This window comes from Brachionichthys hirsutus, unplaced genomic scaffold (assembly GCF_040956055.1).
Source record: "Brachionichthys hirsutus isolate HB-005 unplaced genomic scaffold, CSIRO-AGI_Bhir_v1 contig_886, whole genome shotgun sequence".
In the NCBI taxonomy this organism is placed as follows: domain Eukaryota; kingdom Metazoa; phylum Chordata; class Actinopteri; order Lophiiformes; family Brachionichthyidae; genus Brachionichthys; species Brachionichthys hirsutus.
The window spans coordinates 187,382-212,930 of NW_027180363.1; the positions used below are offsets into that span (position 1 = coordinate 187,382).

Here is a 25,549-nt window from a genome sequence, read left to right on the forward strand (position 1 = left end):
ACAGTAACTCAACAAACACAAACCGACGGATTGCCCTTTCTAAAAACAGACATGCTATGGAAATCATAATCTAGTTGCTAGGAAACCAGAGCCTACCGATCATTTTCTGAGCCTATTTACAAAGGTGGGAGAGGAAAAGCACTGAGAAAACCAGGAGCGTGTTTGTCCTCAAAGACAGTAGCAAAATGCAATTTAACATCAGCTGATGATAAGCAGGGGAATCACCCACCAATGGGAGTAATTACTGAGCACAAAACAAACTATGGAAATGAGGTACAAGAGTTGATATTTCCCTTGGGGTCCCCAAGGAACACACTTAACTCACAACTCCTCCACAGCGATGCTTTACTTTTTTAAGGCAGCTTTAAGAAACCTCAGCTGTTGTCTAATCAGACTTTGGCAATGAAAGTGACCCACTAGGCACTGAGCTCTTGAAATTCAAAGCTTAACTCTACTGTAGTACAAAAACACTTATCTACTCTAATACAAAAACACTTATCAGTTACCAGTGTGCATCACATTCATGAAAGATTAACAAAAAGGCAGGGAAGCATCAAAACGGCATCTTATTCGACTGTCTTTGGAGGTGGATCATTATAAATGCTGAGTCAGTCATGAACCTAGACACGCACAGAGGACGCTAACTTCACAGATCAGAGTGCATCACAGCTGGCATGCTGCAAGAATGAGGCTGCTGTGTCTCACATTACAAAGCCAAGAGTCTACCTCGTGCAAACTCGCAGTCGATTAAGCATCTGGGAGAACAGATTAAGGGGGGTTGCAGCGGTGTGTCGGTTCCTTCAAGCCAGAACCAAGTGACAAGCACCAATCAGGTCATTGCTTTATCTAGTTCAACAATGAATAAAACAAGATGCATGCTTTGTGGTGCAATATGAAGGTTTAAAACTTATTGAAAATGTCTTTATTTTAACATCTCAAATGCAAATCATAATCCACAGCTGCATTAAGTATATTTTTTTTATTGTTCTAGCATTATTCTCCATGCTATTGGCCAACTGTCAAAATTAAAATGCGCTCTCTAACAACAAAAAGAAAGAGTAATCCAGAATCTGCCTAAAATTTTAATCAACTCTTCTACGGGCTGAGATTCCAAGACATCTTGTGGGGAAACAAACCAACCAGTAAGCATGCAAAGCAAATAAACATGGGAACTACATAATTGCCTCCAACTCTTTTTGACAGAGGCAAAAATCAAAGAGATGGAATAGGAATGTAACAGGAAAGGGTGGGAGCTGCTTTGATTTTATCTTCCTGCAAAATAAAAGCAGATCTAAAATGCCTGAAACTGTTTACAGTAGTATATTCCATTATGCACACACACAAACACACACCTTTGTCCAACACCTGTCTGACCTGCAGAGTGGACATCAAAAGAAAACAATACAACAGCAATGCGTTACGAGAAGTGAATTCTGAGTCTGAAGTCTGACCATCAGTCGGCGTGCCTACATCAGATCCCTCCTTTCAACCCTTACGAAAAGCAATAATATAATCATGTTTTGCACTTAGTATCTTTGTCTGCAGTTATTCATTCGGGTGGTGAAAAAATGTGCAACACAACAGGAAAGCTTGCCACACAGCAGAGCCCCTGCAGAAAGGCATGCTCGAACACGACGCAGGCGTGTTTTGTTTTTTGCACGCCTCTCGATTCACTGTATTCAGAGATAATTACAATCAGATCGGACGACTGTAAATAATGTTGTCTGTGACGTAGAACACTCGATAAACTGCCATTAAGCAAAGAAACATTCAAAACTTAGACATCCAAGGAGGAAGAGCACAATTATTTGACCTTAAATCTTAAATGCATGTAAATGCAAAACATGACAAATACGTCGCACTGTTACTTCGTTGCTGTATGGAAACTAAACACGGTTGGATTTTGTTTTATATATTGAAGGTTAGTATACACCGCTGAGCAAACCCTAATAGCACATTAGACACGAATGGTAGCCTTACAGCTATAAGCATCACTCGAGCGGCTTCTCGGCTTTAAAGTTGTTTGGACAAATTTGTACTGTGACACAAAGACCATTAGCTCGATTAGAAATACCGCCATTCATTGACCAGCCAACATATAACATTGAAAATGAGAAACTTAAACAAAATTGGGTCTTTTTCGGCTGTGAAATGTTGCAGCTAGCTTACCAATGCCATTAGGAGCTACAGCCAGCTAACGCTTCATCAGCCCAGCCTCCGCTCTCAGCAATGGTGTCTTAATAAAAGTTGGGGGTACTAGTTTTCGGGTTATAGAAAACGGCTGCTACACCGCATTGCTTCTCATTTCACGGGCTGGCAAATAGAATAAGAGCAACTAACATGTACAAAATGCACTAATTATATTACCTTATGCTGTAATAGCTCATTTTTATACACGGTTGCCAAGGGAAATCCTCGTCCAGCGGTACACTCTTCGTGGACGCGGCGGAGAGCTCTGTCGCTCGGTCCTTAGTTACCGAACGGTGTAAGAACAGGCGTTTCTATTGGTCTGCCAATTACCAAAGTGGCTATTGATTGGTTAATATTCTGGGGAAGGGTGGGGGTTGTCAGCCACAAAAAGCCATTCAGAAAATTCCTCACAGCCACGAAATGAAAACATCGCGTCACAGAAAACATGAATAGAACGCGTTTTGCACAGTGATAACAGAGCAAGAGCATGAAAAAATCTTAATTTTTTGTTCCATTTACATTACCAGTGCATACATATTACCCTAAATCTGACAGTGTCTTCCATCCATAAACATATTGTCAAATGAAAAACGTTTTGATAGATTTGAAAGAAAAATCTGGCTCGACTTTCAAAGAACATGCATGTGTTGCTTGAGGTTACAATTACTGTATATTTAAATTTAACAATCAAATTGCTACCAGTACATAATCTGTGCAGCAAGAAAATACAGAAACAGAACACGTTCTTAGTAACTTAAAAAGCTTGCTACTTAATAATTGTATACATTACTATCTACTTTTCTAATAATTATAAGAATGTTGATGCTTGATTAAAATATTTATTCATTCAGTCATCGTATCATCTAGAGATTGAATCCAAATTTTAAAAAGTAAATAATAAACTGCAATTCCATAGTCAACAACAGGTCGGCTCGGTGAAATAAAATGCTTCATAGAAGGATTCTGGTCAGAGACACGGCCTACTGGAAAAATAAAAAATCTCTTCTCTCTTAATATCATTGTTTGATAATAAAGTCTTTTAAAATTAGGTGTGGACTAATATTTCAGAATCAGAGAGGAGGTCTCTCTCTTTTAGCAACAGCATCAATTCCCTCCTTCTCCTCCATGTCACTTTCACCCCATAATCCCTCTCCGGCGTGTCAGTCACCAAAATGTCGGGTGGTGTACTTGACTGTGGAAGGAGCACATGTTGAGAAGTGAACGAGGGATAACAGCTCCCTTCTTGCGATACTTTTGGAGTGTGAACATCAGGTGGCGGAGCAACACAGCTGACGGCACTGGAGACGCGTATCGGGGTACCATCAGTTGGGACTGATTGAGTTTCCTGTCGGCCCAAATGACTGCTGGAACACGCGGCACTCGCAGGACATCTCTTGGTGTTCCTTTTTCTGATCGAGGTTGTCTGTCTCTCTGGTGCGTCTCTGTGCCGTGTGCTAGAACCTGCCCTTTCAATTTGCCGTGGTCCCTTTGGTTGATTTCCTGCATCAGACACAGCAGCAGTGCACTCTGTAACCGTCTGTGCATTTGTGCTCTTTTGTCGACAAGGCTCATCTCTTGCCCTTGCCTGAAACGTTAAGGAGGGAAATTTGCACACACTGTTTTTCTTTGGCGGCTGAAGGTCGCTCTGAGAGGCGCTTGTGGAAGAATGACACTTTTTCCTTCCTCGTCTCTCTGGAGGTGCAGCCACCGAGCAGTTAAACTGTGGGCTTACCTAAAAGACGAAAAAGAGACAGTCATCGCACAGCTGGATAAAACCTGCATCCCATATAACAAGAAGAGTTTTGGGGAAATAAGTGAACAAAAAAAAGAGTAAGTTTCACCTGACTTAGCTGCAACATATTCATACACTCAGGTAGGCATTCGTAGTTGCTTACTATTTGAATCGCATGCTTTACAACCATATAAAAAATCGATTCACATCTTACCCAGGAATTATGAGCCGAATTGTGCTCCCTTTTCTCTGTCACGTATTCTTTGGGGTTGAACGCTGCTCTGACCTCAGAAACATCTTGGAATCTAGCGCCCCTCAATGGCGGCTCCAGAAACAGCAATGGAGGCTTCGCTGTCTTTGTCGCTTTGCGGGGCATTAATAGAAGTCATTCCTGAATTAGAAAACAGGTAACACTCAGTCGTTATAAATGTCTAAATCAACATTTATAAACTGCTCCCAATGCCCAGTTCGTTTCCGGTTCAATGTCGGAGCGGATCATACATACCTTCAAGCTGCACTTACGGAGGACAAAAGAAAACCACTACAAGCGATGCATAATAATGCCTCGTAAAATAAGTCGATTACAGGTACAGTCTAGTATAAACTTATTTTGCGTTCCATGTGCTTTTTATTACGTTTAACTTCTCAGTACTAGTACCAGCGTCGTCGAGTACCGCCCACTGGGGAGCTTACGTCAAGCTGCTATTGGTGCGCTTCGATATCACGTGGCAAAAAATGCCGGAAACGGCACCCACAGCGCCAAAAATTCAAAAAATCGACCGAGTCGCCCGGAGCTGCGCTGTGATTATCAGAAAAATCGGCGAAAATCTTTGATATCGCGTATCCGTTCATCTAATATAATATGATCGGAGTCTTTAAACTGCTATTTTGGAATCCAGACAAGTGAAGCTGCCAGAAACGCGACAGTAATATGAAGGTCTGTCTCTGGAAAGTTTTGTTGCTCACTACAATACAATGGCTAGCTAGCTAGCTAGCTAGCATGTAACGATCAGCCGCCTAGCGTACTAAAAAACCAACCATTCCTTGTCACGTTTAACGTTAGCTAATGCGGACATTAAGACAACAGTGAATCTATTTGGGTTGTTTTTGGCGTGGAAGGCTGCGTAATTATATTATATGTTATTATTATCATTTAATTGAGACTATAATTCGGATCTGTATGCAAACATGGGTTGTTTACCTTGGTATTGGTGATAAACGTTACTAAACTGCTCCCAACTACAGAAAACCTTATATTCGCAAATCGCCAGTGATTTGTGAATACTGTATAAGGTCTATGGGTCTAAGCGTTTGGTGCTATTTAGCCTAAATGTCACTAACAAGTAGTTTGTCATCGACTTGGCAGGTAAACCGTTAGTATGGTCGGTTTGTCTCGGTGTGTTGCTGTGTGGATAAAAACGTTCCAAACTTTTACAAACCATCAGAAATATTTGGGTAGTAGTCATGAATGTCCGTGTGTTTCTGTTCACAGAATATCCGTGAACACCAACGACCATTTCCAGTGATCTGACCATGAGACGGAGCCCAAGGCGACCCCTGATCCTCGGAAAAAGAAAATTGCCTTTCCAGCTGAATGATTCGGCGGAACCAGCAGTCGAATCGCAAAGTTTATCAGATACCAAACAACCTTCAAGATCAGCAGCCAATCAGTGCTTCCCCGATGGCGTCCACATTCTGGATCACCCCTCCTTGTCTGACACACAGGTGGTTGTCATCCCCAAAACAGCAGACCTTCATACTATCATCGGGGCTCTTACTGCCAAAGGAAAAGAGTCGGGTGTCCGTGGACCAAACAAGTTCATCCTTCTTGGTGCGAATGGCCGTCCTGACGATGGATCGCATTCTCAATCGGAAGGAGACGGCGCCTCTACGAGAAGTGAATTCGGTGGACAAGTGAAAAAGGAAGATATGCCCCCTCCCGAAGTGAAAGCTCACACCGGAATCAAGAAATGTACGGAAATGAGGTTTTCTTTCGAAGTTGACATTTAAAGAAAAATCGTGGAGTTCTAATGATATACTGTATATATTGTAAATGTATCTTTAATCCCACTTCAAAATTCTGTGTGTGTTTTTTCCCTTCCTTAGTGATCAGGGATCTAGATTGCGGTCCTTTAGATGACAGCCTCAACAAGGCGGAGTGGCAGCATAAAACGAGCACAAAGACTTTGGAGCCAGATTTTTCAGCGCAGATGGACAACAAAGAAAACTTAACCTCAACGTCCCAGACTTCTCAGGTCAGCTGGTGCCTCTTGTCACTTCGTTTTTGCTTGATTGTTGCTTGTTCGGTGTCAAAGCACACGTATGTGAGGAGTCAACACTGAACACTGACACAACGGCCACTGATTGGCTCGTCTCGCTTGTAAAACGTCACGGCAGTGAGATTTGCAATGAATCTCCACTGAACAGAAAACGTTGATGCACGATTTAAAACACGATTGAATGTCGTAGTCGTGGTTAAAGAAATGATTTCATTTTAAAAGCACGGTTGTAAATTAGGCAAATAAAATGCTCTTTTTTTTTTCTTTGATTACCGGTATATTAATTTGGTTACTATAAATAATGACTTTGATGCAGTATTTTCACAGTTTAAAAATGGCCAATGTAAGATGTTTATTTGATGTTTAACACATTATTCCATGGCCACCGTTTCTTTTTTAATTTCGCAGACACAAACCGCACCGAGTGACGCAGACGCTGCTGCTGCTGCTGTACGGCCCATTTCAGAGAGACCGCCCTACTCCTACATGGCCATGATTCAGTTTGCCATCAACAGCCAGAAGGACAGGAGGATGACGCTGAAAGAGATTTACACATGGATCGAGGACAACTTCCCTTACTTCAGAAAGGTGGCCAAACCAGGATGGAAGGTACTTCAGAACTGAACCATGCCCAAATGGTCTACGCTCATTATAACGTGCCTCAAATTAAGTTTTGTGTACCCTCACTCTTTTGTTATTGCAGAACTCTATCCGACACAACCTTTCTCTGCATGACATGTTCATCCGTGGGACTTCGCTGGATGCTAAAGTATCGTACTGGACCATCCAACCCGAGGCCAATCGGTGCCTCACTCTTGAGCAGGTGTACAAGGTGAGACTGAGCACGACTCGCTTTTCAACATTTTGTCACACCCCTTCCACCTTTTTTTTTTTAACTAGTGATGGACCCATGACGCTTCCAGTATTTCTGATTATTATCTTGTATATTTAATATTACACAGTGTTGTGTCTCAAAACAGGAATTGTATCTCTAATGGACTTTTTCATTAAGATGCAATAGGAATAATCCCAAATGCAGATACATGCTAAAGCTTTTCCGATCTTTCTGTTGTATAATTTCAATCTTGCCGCTCATGTTTTGTAAATTTAATGTCATGTAGTGGGGGGGGGGGGGTTGTGTGTGTGTCTTCCCTCTCATTCCACATCTTTCTCTACAGCCTGGTTTTCACCCAGCGACTGCTTCTTCACCAGTGCCGTTACATCCTCAACAAGTAAGATGCATTTACCTTTTTTTTCCCCCTCTCTGTGAAATCACCAGACCCTTTGAACCAAAGAGTAAAGCTACAGCTGAAGGTATAAAATGTAGGGGAAACAGGTTTTTTGGTTGCAGGAGGAGCAGCAGGGAGACTGAAGTCACGCTAACAGGGTTGTCTGCTATGATGAGACAAAAAAAAATGTGTTCATAGTTTGAAAAGGTCTGTCCTAGTTTTCCAATCCCTTAAAACAAAGGGGAGAAAACAGGTTGGCAGCAAAGTCAACAGAAAAGTAACTAAGGCGGTTTATAAAGCATTGTTGTGTTGTTTTGTTCTTTTACAGCAACTAAAGCGACTGTATCCTGACCCGGGGAAGACACCAGTTTCCTCTGGTAAGTTCAAAGATCAATTAAACTTTATTTGTTATAGCATTTTTCACTCAACACAATAAAAAAGGACCCCCCCCCCCCCCCTCTCCTCGTTGTGTGAGGAAACACCAGAGGCAGCAACACATATTGTATGATATAAATAGACCAACAAATAAATAGTTAGATAAATGGATAAAACCAAAATTAAAGAGTACACTGAAAAAAATTAACCTTAAATAATTCAGCAGATACCGGTACAAATAAAAAACGCTCTATTAAAACGGTAAAATGAAAAGAAATCTGTTTAAACCAAGTCTTAAGAAGTACGCCATGAGTTTATTTAAGATAAAAATAGCAACACACATTTACCTGCTACACACTGCAGTCAGGAAGGCTCCGTCGAAGGCCTTTAAAAACAGACCTGACTTTGGTGGTGTACAAATTGATGTTGGGGAAGACAGATCTTTTGCACAGAACTGTCAGTAGCTGCTTTTTTGTTCCCCCATCTTCCTCCCATCTGGGTTCTTCCAACATGCAGAGAGAAAGATGAAACCGCTCCTCCCGCGAACCGATTCCTACTTGGTTCCTATCCAGCTTCCGCTCACCTCCTCCCTCTACCTGCCATCGTCGGCACGCCCGGTTCCCTGCGCCCGCTCGCAGCAGAAACGCAACACTTCAAGGGAAGCCAAGAGAGTGCGGATCGCTCCGAAGGTAACACTGACGCTCCGTTACGGTATTCTGGCTGCATTTTGCCACGACAAAATCATGTTTCAGGATGCGGGTATGATGGAAGCTATTTGCTGGTAGAATTTTAAAATGCACGGTGTTGTGTCTTGACAGGTGACACAGAGCGATGTCCCTGCCCCAGTCATGTGTCCGGAAATTGGCAAAGACTTAATAAAGGTGGAGGTGAGCGAAGAGCCAGTCTGTGTTCCGATCAAGTGCGAGAACCCCGAAGCTGTTCCGAAGCCACAAGCCAGCGGTTCTCGCCGTAAACAGTGCCTGGTTCACGCTCCGCAAGAGGAGCCCGTCCTGCTTTACCCCGATAATACTTTCCTCGACTCTGGCGTGGCATCCGACGCTTCGGCCTTCCAGGATGTGCACGACATGGAGCTGGATGAGCATCAGAGCAAGCAGCAAGGCTCCGATCAGGATCTGTCCTTTAAGACGCCCATAAAAAGCAGCAGCCACCTGACCTCATCCACACCCAGCAAGGCCCCCTCTGACGTGTTTCCCGACACCTGGAAAGTGACCCCCGTCGGCAAAGGGGGCCAAGACATCCTGGACTTCAGCCCCATCCGCACGCCAGGCGGCCCCGCAGTCACGCCGCGGCACGATTACACCACCTTCAGCTTCAACATGACTCCCTTTAAAGAATGGAATCTGTTCGGCTCGCCGAGGGAGCAGCTCACATCTGGCCCCTCCAGGACGACCGGCCCAGCAGACTCTCCCGTGCAATGGCTCCAACAAGATGGCGGCTCCAGAGACCTTCACACAGGAGGAGCGAGCACCCCAAGCCACTCGATCACAGAGGGCCTCGTGCTGGACACGATGAACGACAGCCTGAGCAAGATACTGGTGGACATTAGCTTCTCGGCTCTGGATGAAGAGGACTTGGGCATAGCACAGCTCAGCTGGTCTGAGTTCATCCCTCAGTTTAAGTAGCCAGATTCGATCCGAGGTTCTGAACGCCACACCGTTATATTTGCATGCAATCTTTTTTTCATTACACTGTAGGTGGGAGTGGGAGGGGGGGGGGGCAAAATGTAGGAAAAGTTGACCGAAACTTTTAGATAGAAAATGATGCTAGTAGTTTAATAGAGGCTTTATATTGATGGGGGACCAGGTCGAATTAGTCAGCTGCTCAGCCCCATTTACACAGTTTCCACCTGCAGCTCACTCCTTAATTGATTTATTGTACATATATATGTCGATTTGCACATTTTAATATATATTAGTTTTTACATTTGTAAATGGAAAGACAATATACTGCCTTTTTTATTGTTGTTAACCGGTGAGCTGCCTCTGTGCTGCTTGGTTCAGACGCTTCCTGGAGTGGACTGTTAGACATTTAGAATGTAATTCAGGATTGTTAGCAATAAATGGCGGTAAAGTAAAAAAAATAAAAAGTAGCACTAACAGGACAATGTTGTTTCTTGACATTATTTGTTGATCTGTCCGTCTGCACCAACAGACAAGGACTTTTTTTTTTTTGCTTCCAGTGACTTGTGTCAACGCATTCTGGAACAGGTGTCTTTCACAAATTATTTTCAATAAAAAATTGCTTATACCGGTATTTGTGGGTTTTTATGTAAATAAAATGGGGAGAAAGAGTTACGTATGTTATCAATGACCAACACAGACATGGTGTATTGTACCTAAAAAATTGAATAGCACTATTGCTTTAATTTAAGAAAATGTGAAACCATTGAGATTCAGTTTATTTATTGACTCTTAAAAAATGGTAAAAATAAGAGTTTGAGAAGAACTTGATGCTCTTATTCAAGTTGTGATGCAATATTGGTACAAGAAACCTGCTCAATGTAGGGAACTAAACCAGATAATCAGTTTTAAATCCTACTTAGATCAATTCAGGCTCTACTCCATGAAATGTGATGTGATTTGTTTTTGTGTGTTTGTGGGAACATAATCCTGATATCTGAATGGACTTCAGGTGGTGCCCATAGAGTCTGGTCGGTCTTTGAAGGCATCAGTACGTCTTTATTTCCTGCTGGACCACCTCCAGAAGGATTTGTAGCTTCTTGCTGCAGGAGTCTAGGAATGTGGAAGAGTCAGAATCAGGAGACGCTGAGAAGGCTTTTCATTCATTCGAGCTGGGATGAAATCAGTGATCGGCCTACTGGGTCAGTTTGAAGTGGAATACAATTGTAACTTGGGGAGCAATCTGCCCTTTGTTTTGGATCGAAGATAATATTTTTTTTGTCACAAATGTCTCCTGTACAAACCTCTTAACTGTTACATTTCTTGCCTAACTTAACATTTTTAAAAGACATACCGTATATATTCATGTATCAATCAGACTGGTAGGACTTACTGAAGGCACGTCTCCATCTAGCCGGTAAACAAAAGCGTTTAACGGTCAAGTAGTACAACGGGACCCCGGTCAGTGTGAGAGCACAGCTCCACCCTGTGTTCCAGGGGTCTGAATACAAAGACAGCCCCACGATGAAGAAGCAAACCAACGTGAATGTGACTGCAATGACCACGGGTGCCTAAAAGTCATCAAAGAAGAGCAAATTAAAGAGTTCTCAGTCAGTTTAGGGTTCACTTCTAATGATGAATGCTATGCAGATTAACGAGGAAACCAAAAAAACAAACCTTGAAAGGTCTTGGGTGGAGAGGGAAGCGATATCGATGGATGAGCATCCCTGTGGTTGCCAAGGCAATGAACAACCAGCGAGTAAAGGAGACGAGATTGATGAGCTGGTAAATGTCTCCAATAGTTAGGAACAACAATGTCAAGGGGTACTGGAAACAGAAAACAGCGAAATGACAAGTTCACACTCAATATTTTCTTTATCAGTAGGTCTACCAGTTGATTGCCGTGTAGGGTGTAGGGTGCAGGCTACATTACCGTTAGCAGCACAGCAGGTAAAGGTGTTTTTCTGCGGATGTGAATCATAGAAAAGATTGGGGGGAAGTGGCCCTCTCTGGCTCCTACAAACATGATCCTGTAAATGCAAACAGTAAGACCCACATCCTTATTTTCAGGCGTGAATATTATAACATTCCCTTTTCCCCATATTACCTGGGTCCCCCAAAAATGGCACCGTTAAGTGCTCCAAGGCAGGACAAGGCCACAAGAAAGGGAATCACAGACGCCATACCATGAAAGGCACGGTTTGCAAATGTCTGCAGACACAGCATGAAATCAAATTGTAATACAAGTCATGTCTTTGGAATTTTCAACAGTGTTTCACAACATTTCTTCTGTCACTCCACCCGTCTTGTGCAACACCCTTTTCATGCACAGTGCATGAATAAAATAGTTCAATGATGTAGGAGTTGTCATCAGAATTGCATTTTGCTGTTAATAAAAAAATTTTTACGGCACCTCTGATAAAACCAGATGCAGCCTTCTGTGGCTAATAGACTGCAGCACTCACCAGAGCCACAGTTTCAGACTGCAGCAGCTCAGCGGGTGTCATCATGGTGTCATAGGCCATGTTAACAAGCACATAACAGACTGTCACTGCCACCATGGAGCTGATTATTGCCAGTGGGAAGGTTCTGACATGATGGAATACACATAGGGAAGTTTACCAGCATGCATCATGTTGCCTATTTAAAAAAAACAGAAAGGACAGGAAACAGATGCTTGATACCTATTGGGGTTTTTAACCTCTTCTGTAATGCTGTTCAGGTAAAACCTGCAAGAAAAAGGAAAGGAAAGTGATGCTTTTTGAATTCTAGACAGTGTTCATAATGAAATAAATGATTGCTTACCATCCACTATAAGCATAAAGGCCATTAAAGAAGGCCAGTGGCAACTTATCCCATGTTATTAAGTCAAGCTCAAAACCATTCTGGAAATTGTCTGTTTTTCCTAAAAGAGAGAAGATTCATACTCAGAGTATTTGAGCATTATCTACAAATGAATTCTTAATAATTTACATTCTCCCACCTTTAGCCAGTGCAATGACACCAGGAATGATGATGAGGACAAGAGCAAACATCTTAATGAAAGCGAGGAGGACCTGTGTACGTGTTGCCATGGTCACACTCCAGCAGTTGACTGCCACAACCAATGCTGCAAGCAGTCAGAAACACACAGCCGGTAAAACTGAGGTTCATGGAAGTACAATTTGTACTGCACAGACTGGTTTGAGTGCAAAAATGTTGTGGATGGAAGGAGGATGTATAAAACCACTTGCTCACTGCGAGGACACTGACAAGTTTGACCAGCACCGTGGGAGCGGTGCATGGTGCAAAGAACGGCTCCACCACGTAGCAACCAAAAGCCAGAGACAAGTAGGAAGTCACGGCTGGCCTGGAAACAGAACAACTGGGGTGGGATTTGACTTTTGGTTAGATCAAATACAAAAGATGAAACTAACCAACCTGATAAATATGAATTCAGCCCAGAGTCGTAAGAAGGCAGGCAGTGGCCCCAGTGTCTCCAGTGCATAAGTGTAGTGGCTCCCTGATTTTGTAAAAGTGGTCCCGAGTTCAGCATAGCACAGGGCCCCTAATGAAACAAAGGGCATGCAGGCTGGGAAAATGCTTTTTCATTTCTTACTTCATTACTGTGTGCAAAAAGGAAATGTTTATGTTTCCACATTGTTTTACATTGCAAATGAATATTACGGCCGGCACTTACTTACTTAAAATGTTTCACTAAGACAATTGTTTAAGGTATTTTCTAATTCTATTTTTCATGCAGACAAAATTATTGTCATTATTATATTTTTATATTCTAGAATAGTTGTTTTTATAAGTTCAAGAAAGTACCTAAAAGTCAATCCCATATAAATGAAAAATTTATTTACTATGTCCAAATGCCGTGTGGACAAAATCATGGAGCTCAAGGAGACTTTTTTTTGCGTACTGTATAAAAAAAAACCCAGAAGATGTAAAACAGAAGAAGGCAAGAAGGTAACGAAGAGCTGAGACATCAATCAGGCGTCTTACCGAACATGGAGAGGATCCCACTCAGTGCCCACACCAACAGAGAGAGCCCCACGCTGCCACTGTTCATTAGGACTCCTTTAGGTGCGATGAAGATCCCGCTGCCCACCACTGCGCCAAAGATGAATGCGATCGCAGACAGCAGGTTGATCTCTCTCCGGAGATGCACCACCTCATCAGCATCCGTCTGCTTCCTTTCTCCATCTTTCTCTCTTTGTGTCCGGTCCATTTCTCAGTGACTGTAGGTTCCAGTTCTTCACCTGAAACTGACAACATTTTGTTCTGTTGTTTATTTAACTTTACAAACACGTCATAATGTAGTCTGACAAACTCACTATTCCCCTCCAGACATCGATTATATAAACACGCTTCTTAACCTGTGACTATTTGCTTTTTAGTTCACTTCACATTTATTGTGACTCAATCTGTTTGAATTTGCCCCTCATTGCTTTTGTTGAACTAACGATTTAAATCCATCTTCTTTCTCTCTTTGCTCATTTAATGTTTACACACATCTCACATTTTACTCTGACAAAACAAAAAAGGCGTGTTTTGGAATCTCTACGTCACATTTCACTTGACTTCACTTCACTTCATTGCACTTGACTTGTCCCTCGGAGGGCAATTTCATTTGCAGCAGTCATACATACATTCATTGGACACATTCAAGGGACACATAAGACATACGAGTTGAGCAGCATCATCACACAGGATATAAAAGCAGTGCAAACAGGTTCTATATTATAAATAATAATGTACAAATGTGTATATCTATATACACACATGTATATATGCAGACACATATAATTATGTCACAAAATATATACATGTTTACATACATATATATATACATGTGATGTGAGCAGCAGAGAAAGTGAACAATGTGCACAGTCGCCTCCTCTCTGTGACATTCAAGGCCCTGATGGAGAGCGGGACAAAGGAGAACTTGTATCTGTTTTTAGTAACTGGGGGGTTGCCAGTCGAACACCAGATGGAAGCAGCTTGTATTCTGGGTTTAGATGATGAGTTTTGTCCCTGCGAATTGACTTGGCTTTATTAAGCAGGTGAAGTTGGAAAAAACGTCATCCAGACTGCTAAAGTTTTTTGTCAAACCTATTCAGCGATATGTCGTGAGTCGGCTTTGTAATGTACGTCTTAATGCGTTTTAATTAGCGCTTAGGAATGTACTTTCAGCAAAGACAGAGAAAACCTGCGGACGTCTGCAGCGAAACGTGCATCATTCTACACAGTGAAGCTGAGACTTCGAGATATAGGAACAGATTATAAGATTACCTCTTTTGTCTCCTGTTGAAGATGGTCAATCCCGAAGCAGCAACTGAAGCTTCCCCCCCAAAGATCTATCAGCAGCCCCCTTCCTGGACACTCATTTGCAAAAGTGGAGTGTGGTGCTGTGAGAGAACACTGGACAAACCGTGGCAACATACTCCCCCCTAACTAGTCCTGCAAGTTTTCCTCCCACGCTGCAAAAGAACGTTTGCACACAACTGGATACTGATCATTTTAATCAATGATCTCATGATACACAGCCTCCAATGAGATGCAAGTTTGCTTGAAATACATAAAAAAAAAAAAAAAAAGTATTTTTCAGTTTGATACCCCTTAAGGTTAACAAAAGCATTATAAACGTTTATACAAGTCAGTTGTTAGAACATCTTTAAGTTGTCAAGTTAAATGTTGGATGAGATAATATGTTTTTGTGTGTATTTGTCATCGTATTCCATCCGACTCTGTGATTTGTGCCAAGGGCTGCAATTCAGTCATTGTTTCAGCCTGAGCTGAGCGTAACGCCTGTAATCTCAAGCTTCAGTCACTAATTAATGCAGGTTAAAGGCTCCTTTTTTTCTTGCATTGTATTGTGTGCATGCAGTCTTCCGTGTGAGTCCAGCTTGAGAGAGGCCCTTTGGATACTGGGGCAACGGTTCACTGTAGTGGCAGCTGGAAAGACTCCAAGGGGTGCATGCATGTCCCCTCCAAAGTGTTTCACTTTGTTTTAGTTCAGTGACTGTTGCCCTGCAGGTTCGATGCAGATGTACAATTAAATACAATTCTATACATTCCATTGCTATTTCATCTTTGGGTTTGACTTTGTGTTGCTGATTTTGTGCAACTTAAGTTGATTACCTGATAGGTAGATTGACTGACAAATAATTGCCAATTATTTGTCAGTCAATTTAAATTGATATCGTCTTTTATTATTATGAACTAATTATCTATATATACATATAATCGATAACAGAACAGTCACCCTGGAGCCTATAGTATGGCGTGTACAGCACAATGATCAAAAATTCAGTGTCATATATATATATATATATAGTATATATATATAAGATATCCTACAATATCATATCAGCTCATTCAATCAGAATCACAAAAGCTTCTCCTCATTTTTGCCATGTAGAAGTTAGAAATATGAGACGAGCTCTGAATGATATCATACAGGCACATTTTTCAGCAGCCCCCGGGGGATTAACCTTTCATTGAGTTCAACTAACATCTGGAAAATGTCAGCTTCTCACTAGACCTCTCCAGTCTCGACTGTACTCCTATCCTGAAAATCCCACTTTGTGAGACATTTTTAAACTATTCGAAAGTACTTCTTTTTCGTTTCAGTGTTCAGATGCTTTTCTGACAGAGCTGTTTGAGACAGAAGTGAAGTGTTTCCTATTTTGACAAAAACCTTTAAAGTGTCTGGGAACTTGATAACTTGTGGAAAAAAGAGTGTGATATGTGATCTTTAATGTCTGTGACAAAAATGACTACATGGTCTAAAAAAAGGAAAAAAAGGATATTAAAAATAATGATTTCATGCCTGAGGTGGGAAAACATGTTTTCTTGGAGGATTAAAATGTCTTTCATGTTGTGGATTTTGCTCTACATGAAAAATTTACAAATTGCAAAGAGAAAATGGCACCCGTTTCAGGGGGGAATAACTGTGCTTTTTTTTTTTTTTTTTAGTGAGAGTGATCACTCTGTCTTCAGCAGCATCTCTGGCCAGGTGACAGACCCCGCCTCCTGACAGACAGCTGGTCCTCCCGCAGCTGCGTTGAATCAGCTGATGGGCATCAATGAGCCAGCTTGAGAACTGCGCTCCCGGGTCATCCTTTGCCTTGCGCCTCTGCACTCATTGTGAAGCCTTGCGAAACACTCCCCCTTGCGGTGAAACCTCAGAGGTGCACCAAATGAACATACATAAAACCAACAAAAGTTTGGTTTCTCTAACTGAAAATACACATTTAAGCAATCATATATGTGTAATGGGTTGTATCTCGGGGTGTCGCTGCAGGCCATGAGCCACAGATGGTTAAATAGAAACAGGTGTGCCCGCAGGTAGTGTGCTATTTTTCATGGGATGTCAGGGCGTTGGCTGGGCCTACGCTGTGTTTGGTGGTAACCGGTAAGTGTTTTGTGAGTTGCTATGTTTTAATTATATGCAAATGCTCAGTTTAATTATGTATTTTAATGGTAGGCTTGAGTGGTGGACGCTTGCAGTCGAATCCTGGTGTGGTAGTTGCTTGAGCAAACCTGTGTAGGAGGCGTTCATGACAAACAGGTATTTTTTTTTAGATGTTTCAGAGGTTTATTATTGTCTTAAAATGGTTTTTAAATGAGTTTGGAATATTTTTGTAATTTTGTATTTGACTGGTTCTTGCAGTGGCCGCTTGCTGTCGTTGTGGTTTTGTGTTTTGCTTATTTGTGTTACGCCGTCTTGGTAGTGGCGTCATACACCTGTAAAGGATTAACTAATTTAAGATTTGTATGTTTTTTTTGTGTCGGTCACTCCCCTAAATACTGCTCAGTTGGGTTAGGGGGATATATTATTTGGGATCTTTCTTTTAACAGTGTTTCCTTTTTAAAGAGTAAAAGATTGCAGTGTTTCTTTTGAATATCGGTAATTTAAGATTGCAGTGTACTGCTTGGGTTTGCAAAGAACAGAATCATTTAGTCTCAATCAATTTATTGATTCATGCAAAGCTTGGTGAAAATAAGACTTTCAGAAGAAAACATGAAGATGTTCAACAGAACTTGAGATCATGAAAAAATGAAACGATAGAAAAATGTTGCTTTGACTCAAGTTGACACTGGTGCAGTAGAAACGCTCATAAGTAAGTTAACTGACTGGCTGGCTACCCAACCTCGTCCCATGAGGGGTCGCCACAGCAAATCAACCTGCATGTTCAGTTTTGGCGAAGTTCTAATCCGGATACCATTCCTGCTTTAACCTGTTCAACCTTTGAAATCCAAATTTTTTTGTATAGTAAAATTCATTAGAAAATGATCCCAAAACAAAGCTTTCATCTGTAATAGTGATTAAATAGGTCTTCTTAGGGTGGTATCCAGAGTCTGGTCTCTCTTTGAGGGCGTCAGTACGTCTTGATTTCCTGCTGGACCACCTCCAGAAGGATTTGCAGCTTCTTGCTGCAGGAATCTGATAAAACCAAAGAATTAGAATGAGCAGAAACTGAGAAGGCTTTTCATTTTCATCTAATTTGCATAACATTAGTGGTAAGTGGGGATACACCGATTGCAATATTCTGGCCAATCAGTCGTGTATATTTTGAATCGTTCGGACTCGTTTTGCGGAGGCATCGCTTGAAGACGAAGTTCCAACCGGTCCCCAGAGCTCTGTGTATTTGTCTGCAGTCTGCACGATCTCAATAAATGGAGATTTTGAAACCTGACCTAATTGGTGCGATCAAAACAACCAAGGTGATCCGGACCTCGAAAGTTCCGGGTCAACAACTGTTACAGTGTTGTGGGGGCGGCTGTGGCTCAGTTGGTAGAGTGGGTCGTCCAGTGATCAGGAGGTCGGTGGTTCGAATCCCAGCTCTGACTGTCTGCGTGTCGAAGTGTCCTTGGGCAAGGCACTGAACCCCAAATTGCTCCCAGTGGGTCTGGCCGCACCTTGCATGGCAGCAGTCGCCCACTGGAGTATGAATGTGTGTGTGACTGGGTGAATGTGAGGCCTCATGTAAAGCGCCTTGAGCGCCGCGAAGCGGTGGAAAGGCGCTATATAAGTGCAGTCCATTTTACACTGTAAGCACACAATGAAATCGCATTTACACCCTAGTGCAATGGGCCCCTTGAAACAACATAGGGGCCCTACAGCATGCGGAGAGGGCATAGGGTGAAGGTGCCGCCATGATCGGCGCACCTGGAGCAGTTGGCGGGGACGGTGTCTTGCTCAAGGGCACCTCGACAGTGCTCTGGAGGTAGACTGGCCCCTCTCTCCAGGCACCAGTCCGCACCCCACATTTCGCCTGAGCAGTGGACTTCTCTGCTTCCCGTCCCAAGGCCCAACCCACGGCCCAACCCACGGCCCAACCCACTGAGCCATCCATTTCATTTTACATCACCATGCATCATTTACAGTCATGAAATAGCGTAATATTGCATTTATGCCTGACCTGTCAAAATTTGTTAAATACACACCTTGGCCAAAAAGCACGAAGACACCCACATTATCAATAAATAAACATAAAAGGACACCTTTGTCCCTGACAAGACATTTGGTTTAAAGACTTTGGTTTGGTTTGGACTTACTGAAGGCACGTCTCCATCTAGCCGGTAAACAAAAGCGTTTAACGGTCAAATAGTAGAACGGGACCCCGGTCAGTGAGAGAGCACAGCTCCACCCTGTGTTCCAGGGGTCTGAATACAAAGACAGCCCCACGATGAAGAAGCAAACCAACGTGAATGTGACTGCAATGACCACGGGTGCCTAAAGATCATCAAAGAAGAGCAAATCAAAGAGTTCTCAGTCAGTTTAGGGTTCACTTCTATTGATGAATGCTATGCAGATTAACGAGGAAACCAAAAAAACAAACCTTGAAAGGTCTTGGGTGGAGAGGGAAGCGATATCGATGGATGAGCATCCCTGTGGTTGTCAAGGCAATGAACAGCCAGCGAGAAAAGGCCACAAAATTGATGAGCTGGTAAATGTCTCCAATGGTTAAGAACAACAATGTCAAGGGGTACTGGAAACAGAAAACAGCGAAATGAGAAATTCATATTTGACATTAAGAACATTTAATATTGTATGAACACAATAAACACATATCTGCTTTGTCTTGTCTTTTGTCTGTTCTTTGACATTGCTTTAAAATTTGACTGATTGCACATAGATTGTAGGGTGCGGGCTAATTACCATTAGCAGCACAGCAGGTAAAGGCGTTCTTCTGCGGATGTGAATCATAGAAAAGATTGAAGGGAAGTGGCCGTCTCTTGCTCCTACAAACATGATCCTGTAACGCAACCAGCAAGACCCACATCTTTATTTTCAGGCATTAGAATGAACATTATAACATTCCTGTTCCCACATTACCTGGCGCCCCCAAAAATTCCACCGTTAAGTGTTCCAAGGCAGGACAAGGCCACAAGAAAGGGAATCAGACGCCATACCATGAAGGGCGCGGTTTGCAAATGTCTGCAGACATAGCATGTAATCAAATTGTAATGCAATTAGTGTGTATTCTTCAGTCATCCTTTTAAAGTATGCATACCTGTCAACAAATACAGTTTCCCCGTATTTTTGAGCAGTACGGTGTATTCTGGAAATTAAAAATAAAGCGGGGATTCTGAAAATACCGGGGGGGGGGAAATGATAAACTAAGCAGCGAAAGGGAAAGTTATCTAATCTACACTTGCATTGTGGTCATCAACACATGCACAGAAGCATTTCCGCCACTTTTCAACTGCGCGTTTTTTTCTTCTCTCATTTGGTCCCATCACTTACAAAGAATATTCACAAAAATCACTGAGCGAGTGAAGCGCGCTCACAGCATCAAGCGTCTGGAAATGTGCTCGTATCTGAAATTTCTGCTCTTGTCTCAAAGCAAAATATTGCTAGCAGGCTGGCTCGTATGTCGAAGTATTACTATATAAAGAGAAATACAATACCACAGCCACCGCTTCAGACTGCAGCAGCTCAGCCGGCGTCATCATGGTGTAATAGGCCATGTTAACAAGCACATAACAGACTGTCACTGCCACCATGGAGCTGATTATTGCCAGTGGGATGGTTCTGACATGATGGGATACACATAGGGAAATTTACTGCATGTAGTATGTATTTGATTACTATCTGGAGAGTAGACAGATGCTTGATACCTATTGGGGTTTTTAACTTCTTCTGTAAAGCTGTTCAGTGAATACCTGCAAGAAAAAGGAAAGGGAAGTGATGCTTTTTGAATTCTAGACAGTGTTCATAATGAAATAAATGATTGCTTACCATCCACTATAAGCGTAAAAGCCATTAAAGAAGGCCAGTGGCAACTTATCCCATGTTATTAAGTCAAGCTCAAAACCATTCTGGAAATTGTCTGTTTTTCCTAAAAGAGATAAGATTCATACTCAAAGTATTTGAGCATTATCTACAAATGAATTCTTAATAATGTACATTATCCCACCTTTAGCCAGTGCAATGACACCAGGAATGATGATGAGGACAAGAGCAAACATCTTAATGACGGTCAGGAGGACCTGCGTACGTGTTGCCATGGTTACACTCCAGCAGTTGACTGCCACAACCAACGCTGCAAGCAGTCAAAAACAAACAGCTGGTAAAACTGAGGTTAATGGAAGTACACGTTGTACTGCACAGACTGGTTTCAGTGGTGTAACAATGTTGTGTATGCAGCGACGTACGGTGAGGTTCATGGTTGGTGAGACACTGACTTCATCACAATCTTATGAACCCTAGAAGTATGTCAGAGAGGTTCTGGACATGTATGACAGTTGCACAACAGCAATGAGGTGTGCAGCGGGAGTAACAGGGGAAACTAGTGTAGAGGTGGAATTGCACCAGGGATCAGTTCTGGGCCCCTTTTTATTTGGATAAATGAGCAGGTGAAACAGGAAGCCCCTTTGGATATGATAGTGAGGAAGGACATGAGAGTGGCTGCTGTTGGGGAGGCCGATGCAGTGGGGATGAAGAGAAAGTATAGTAAATAGTGACTTAAAGAGAGACACTTATACCGTCTCACTGCAGAGCAGGTCAGCACAGTCAGACAGGTGTTTGTGCCATCCATGGTGAGGCTCAGCAGGCTGCTGCCTCACCACACAGCTCTCCTCAGGATTTGAATGAAACATATAAAAATTCTGCTATTTTAAATTACAAAATAATCAAAAACTGTTAAAGTTAAAGGGAAAATAAGGTTTTAATACAAATCACTGGATAGATATACCGTAAGTATTTTACATTTTCGCCTGTCTCCCTTAACTGCACGTCACTGTGTGGATAGAGGAGGAGGAAGTATAAACCACTCACTCATCGCGAGGACACTGACAAGTTTGACCAGCACCGTGGGAGCGGTGCATGGTGCAAAGAACGGCTCCACCACGTAGCAACCAAAAGCCAGGGACACGTAGGAAGCCACGGCTGGCCTGGAAACAGAACAACTGGGGTGGGATTTGACTTTTGATTAGATCAAATACACAAGATGAAACTAACCAACCTGATAAATATGAATTCAGCCCAGAGTCGTAAGAAGGCAGGCAGTGGCCCCAGTGTCTCCAGTGTATAAGTGTAGTGGCTCCCTGATTTTGTAAAAGTGGTCCCTAGTTCAGCATAGCACAGGGCCCCTAATGAAACAAAGGGCATGGAAAGTGATTTGACTTGACTAACGTGGGAATTTGTTTTATTTTTGTTAAGGACTGGTGCGAGAGGACCCCAGGAAACAGAGGACGGAGACAGTACAAACGTGACTATAAGCTTTACTGGAATGTTCATCAGCCGAGTCACTATCCCGGAGCTGCGCACGGGTTACGGGGTGGCTGGAGCCCAACGAAAATATCTTGTTAAACAAAAAGACACAGCCAAAAGAACAAACCAAATAAGCAAGCTCAAAATACAAAACTCTAACAAAGGCAGATCCCAGGGATGAGGAGCGGCAGAAAGACATTCTGTACGCAGGGACGCGATCCATGAAAAATAGTCCGACTGGGAACAGCGGGCGGAGCAGGGCTTATGAAGGCCGGTCGTAATCAGCCTCAGGTGTGTCTGGGACGAGAGGCAGCAAACAGGTGTGAGTCGTAGGCCAATCAGCCAGTGCAGCCACATGACCCTCACAGTACCCCCCCCTCAACGGACGCCACCCGGCGGCCGACCAGGCTTGTCCGGGAAGTCCCGATAAAAGTCAACCAACAGGTCGGGGTCAAGAATCAAGGACGGGGCAACCCACGAACGCTCCTCAGGCCCATACCCCTCCAGTGACCTGGCCTCGTCCCGTGCCGCCAACTCGTCTGACATCGTCGTTTAGGCACCTTAAAAAAACTGACTGGAGTGCAGTCTGTCCCCACCCGCTCTCCGCCGCTGTGATACGGAAGTCTACCGAAAAATGGGTGACGGTGGCGGAGCCCTGTCGAAGGGAAAGGAGGCGGCTGCCGGCTTCCCTGCTGCAGACGCGGTGGTCGAATACCTTCCGCATCTCGGCCACGAATAGCGGGTACGAGTCCAGGAAGGCCGCCCCGCTGGAATGGGCGGCGAGCGCCCAGGCGGCGGCCCGGTCAGAGAGGAGACTTATCAGGAAGGCGATCTTGGCGCTCTGGGTGCTGTACGTTGCCGGCTGGTGATCAAAAATCAAGGAACACTGCAGCAGGAACTGCGCGCACCTCCCCGGTTCCCCGGCGTATCTCTCCGGCGTGGGGACATGCGGCTCGCGGGAGAAGGTGGGTGGAGGGATCCCCGCTGTGGCCCCGGCAATGCGTTCAACTCGGCCGTCCATTTGCGCTACGGTAGAGCTGAGCTGGTCCAGGGCGTCAGCGAGACCCCTGAGGGAGGCATCGTGCTGCCCGACTAGGAGGCCCTGGCTAGAAAGGGCTTGACGTACCCGTTCCGTCTCTGCGGGGTCCATGTTACTGTGGTCGGACTATTACTGTTAAGGACTGGTGCGAGAGGACCCCAAGAAACAGAGGACGGAGACAGTACAAACGGGACTATAAGCTTTACTGGAATGTTCATCAGCCGAGTCACTATCCCGGAGCTGCGCACGGGTTACGGGGTGGCTGGAGCCCAACGAAAATATCCTGTTAAACAAAAAGACACAGCCAAAAGAACAAACCAAATAAGCAAGCTCAAAATACAAAACTCTGACAAAGGCAGATCCCAGGGATGAGGAGCGGCAGAAAGACGTTCTGTACGCAGGGACGCGATCCATGAAAAATAGTCCGACTGGGAACAGCGGGCGGAGCAGGGCTTATGAAGGCCGGTCGTAATCAGCCTCAGGTGTGTCTGGGACGAGAGGCAGCAAACAGGTGTGAGTCGTAGGCCAATCAGCCAGTGCAGCCACATGACCCTCACAATTTTATTTATTTTGTGATCAAAGGTAGAGTTTTATATTTCCACATTTTATAACAGCACAGTTAAACAGACAAAATATTTTGTGGTGTTTTATCAAAGTGTGGTGAAACATTAATCTGGCAAAGGCAGCGCAGCTGAAAGTTCATTTTGAGGATGAGCCACTCGTCCATTTGATGAGTAACAATTAATTACAGAAGCAAGAACAGCAGTTTGCTGATTTCTGGGAGAATCCATATTTACAGAGCTACATCTACCTGCTCCAGTCGCTAGGGGCGGACTGGGACAAAAAAACGGCCCTGAACTCTGACCAGCTTGGCCCAAATTGTGAGGTTCAGCAAAGAGCCTGTGGATAATTTGTTAAACAATGGTCATGGGTTCGAGACTACACCAATCCCTTTATTTTCCCACTTACAGATTCAGAGGTTTTCGCATCTCCATCAACCAGCAAGCTTCCATAATACATTTAATATGTATCTTCTGTATTTTATTTGCGGGCTCAAATATGAACTTGATCCAACAATTAATTCGACAAATACATTTACCACTACATGCAACAATTTGCTTGATATACACAATAACCAAAAATAAGCTGACGTAGAATTCAGTTAAAGAGATCAATCATGCCATCAGGCGTCTTACCGAACATGGAGAGGATCCCACTCAGTGCCCACACCAACAGAGAGAGCCCCACGCTGCCACTGTTCATTAGGACTCCTTTAGGTGCGATGAAGATCCCGCTGCCCACCACTGTGCCAAAGATAAACGTAATCGCAGACAGCAGGTTGATCTCTCTCCGGAGATGCACCACCTCATCAGCATCCGTCTTCTTCTTTTCTCCACCTTTCTCTCTTTGTGTCCGGTCCATTTCTCAGTGACTGTAGGTTCCAGTTCTTCACCTGAAACTGACAACATTTTGTTCTGTTGTTTATTTAACTTTACATAAATGTCATAATTTAGTCTGACAAACTCGTTATTCCCCTCCAGACATTGATTATACGAACAGGATACTTAACCTGTGACTCTATTTGCTTTTTAGCTCACTTCACATTTATCGTGACTCAATCTGTTTGAATTTCCCCTCATTGCTTTCGTTGAACTAACTATGGAGTCACGTTGTGATTCATGATTCTAAGCAAATAAATGTGAATGATTGAATGCAGAGAAAATTTTGAGGTTCAGCAATGACTCTGAAAACCTGACGATGTCTGAAGAGAAACCTACATCATTCTACTCTGTGAGGCTGAGACTTCTAGCTATAGGAACAGATGACAGCAATAATATTACCTATTTTTTCTCCTTTTGATAGCTGGTCAATCACAAAGTAGCAACAGAATCCTCCACACGGCTCCCCAAACAGCTATCAACAGTCCCCTCGGTGGCTTCCCAGTCTTATTTCCTAGTCATCCACGCCTACCGTCAGTAGTTTGCATTTGTGCTTATTCTAGATACAGTTCTTGGTTTCTGTTTTTGGGATTCGTTACTTTGATGTCCTTTTGGAATCTCCTGCCTTATTTCTAGTTTAGTGTTTTAGTTTATATTTTTGGAAACAGTTTACATATTAACTTAAGACTTATTTAGATTTATTGATCAAATCAAACTGCATCTTTCATAAAGAAATTTGTTCATTGATAATAATGCTTCAAAATTGCAGTTTTTCTCTGTTGCAGTTCTGTTATTGGAACTATAGACCAAACGTTGAAAATAGAATATAGAACGAATGAATTAAAACCAAATTACAGCACAGGCTGATAAACTCTAAACACAAAGGTATTCAAGAGAATCGTATATCATGTACA

At 43.1% G+C, this 25,549-nt stretch overlaps 4 protein-coding genes across 4 annotated transcripts; 1 reads left to right on the forward strand and 3 right to left on the reverse strand.

Moving 5' to 3' along the window:
• Nucleotides 1-3,235: 3,235 nt before the first annotated feature.
• Nucleotides 3,236-4,298, reverse strand: LOC137914098 (RAD9, HUS1, RAD1-interacting nuclear orphan protein 1-like). Its single transcript, XM_068757718.1, has 2 exons — nt 4,137-4,298; nt 3,236-3,922 (listed from the first exon to the last, which is right to left on the reverse strand). Exons 1-2 carry the CDS (start codon nt 4,296-4,298, stop codon nt 3,236-3,238), a joined length of 849 nt encoding a protein of 282 aa, XP_068613819.1.
• Nucleotides 4,299-5,455: 1,157 nt separating this feature from the next.
• On the forward strand, nt 5,456-9,448 carry LOC137914093 (forkhead box protein M1-like). The gene is made up of 8 exons (XM_068757713.1): nt 5,456-5,894; nt 6,029-6,177; nt 6,610-6,810; nt 6,905-7,033; nt 7,380-7,433; nt 7,759-7,807; nt 8,322-8,494; nt 8,624-9,448. Exons 1-8 carry the CDS (start codon nt 5,456-5,458, stop codon nt 9,446-9,448), a joined length of 2,019 nt encoding a protein of 672 aa, XP_068613814.1.
• An 838-nt stretch (nt 9,449-10,286) lies between these two features.
• Nucleotides 10,287-13,661, reverse strand: LOC137914089 (cystine/glutamate transporter-like). Its single transcript, XM_068757708.1, has 12 exons — nt 13,436-13,661; nt 12,866-12,992; nt 12,679-12,794; nt 12,429-12,554; nt 12,251-12,350; nt 12,130-12,174; nt 11,911-12,034; nt 11,553-11,656; nt 11,379-11,475; nt 11,123-11,272; nt 10,839-11,016; nt 10,287-10,558 (listed from the first exon to the last, which is right to left on the reverse strand). The coding sequence occupies exons 1-12, from the start codon at nt 13,659-13,661 to the stop codon at nt 10,494-10,496; spliced, it is 1,458 nt and encodes a 485-aa protein (XP_068613809.1). The 3' UTR covers nt 10,287-10,493.
• Nucleotides 13,662-17,796: 4,135 nt separating this feature from the next.
• On the reverse strand, nt 17,797-24,618 carry LOC137914090 (cystine/glutamate transporter-like). Its single transcript, XM_068757709.1, is given in 13 exon segments — nt 17,797-17,882; nt 18,998-19,175; nt 19,282-19,431; nt 19,602-19,698; nt 19,779-19,844; nt 19,846-19,880; nt 20,354-20,477; nt 20,564-20,608; nt 20,685-20,784; nt 20,863-20,988; nt 21,723-21,838; nt 21,910-22,036; nt 24,393-24,618. Coding segments are annotated over 13 exon segments (1,455 nt in total). The 3' UTR covers nt 17,797-17,817.
• Nucleotides 24,619-25,549: the final 931 nt, after the last annotated feature.

Excerpts from the sequence above, each read along its gene's own strand:
- LOC137914098 (XM_068757718.1), bottom strand. The coding sequence starts at position 4,298 with ATGCCCCGCAAAGCGACAAAGACAGCGAAGCCTCCATTGCTGTTTCTG. Across the intron at positions 3,923-4,136 it reads ATTCGGCTCATAATTCCTGG|GTAAGCCCACAGTTTAACTG; the intron begins GTAAGATGTGAA and ends TTCGTCTTTTAG.
- LOC137914093 (XM_068757713.1), top strand. The coding sequence starts at position 5,456 with ATGAGACGGAGCCCAAGGCGACCCCTGATCCTCGGAAAAAGAAAATTG. Across the intron at positions 6,811-6,904 it reads TGGCCAAACCAGGATGGAAG|AACTCTATCCGACACAACCT; the intron begins GTACTTCAGAAC and ends TTGTTATTGCAG. Across the intron at positions 7,434-7,758 it reads TGCCGTTACATCCTCAACAA|CAACTAAAGCGACTGTATCC; the intron begins GTAAGATGCATT and ends GTTCTTTTACAG.
- LOC137914089 (XM_068757708.1), bottom strand. The coding sequence starts at position 13,661 with ATGGACCGGACACAAAGAGAGAAAGATGGAGAAAGGAAGCAGACGGAT. Across the intron at positions 12,993-13,435 it reads TGGGATCCTCTCCATGTTCG|GGGCCCTGTGCTATGCTGAA; the intron begins GTAAGACGCCTG and ends TTGTTTCATTAG. Across the intron at positions 12,035-12,129 it reads GAGGTTAAAAACCCCAATAG|AACCTTCCCACTGGCAATAA; the intron begins GTATCAAGCATC and ends CCATCATGTCAG.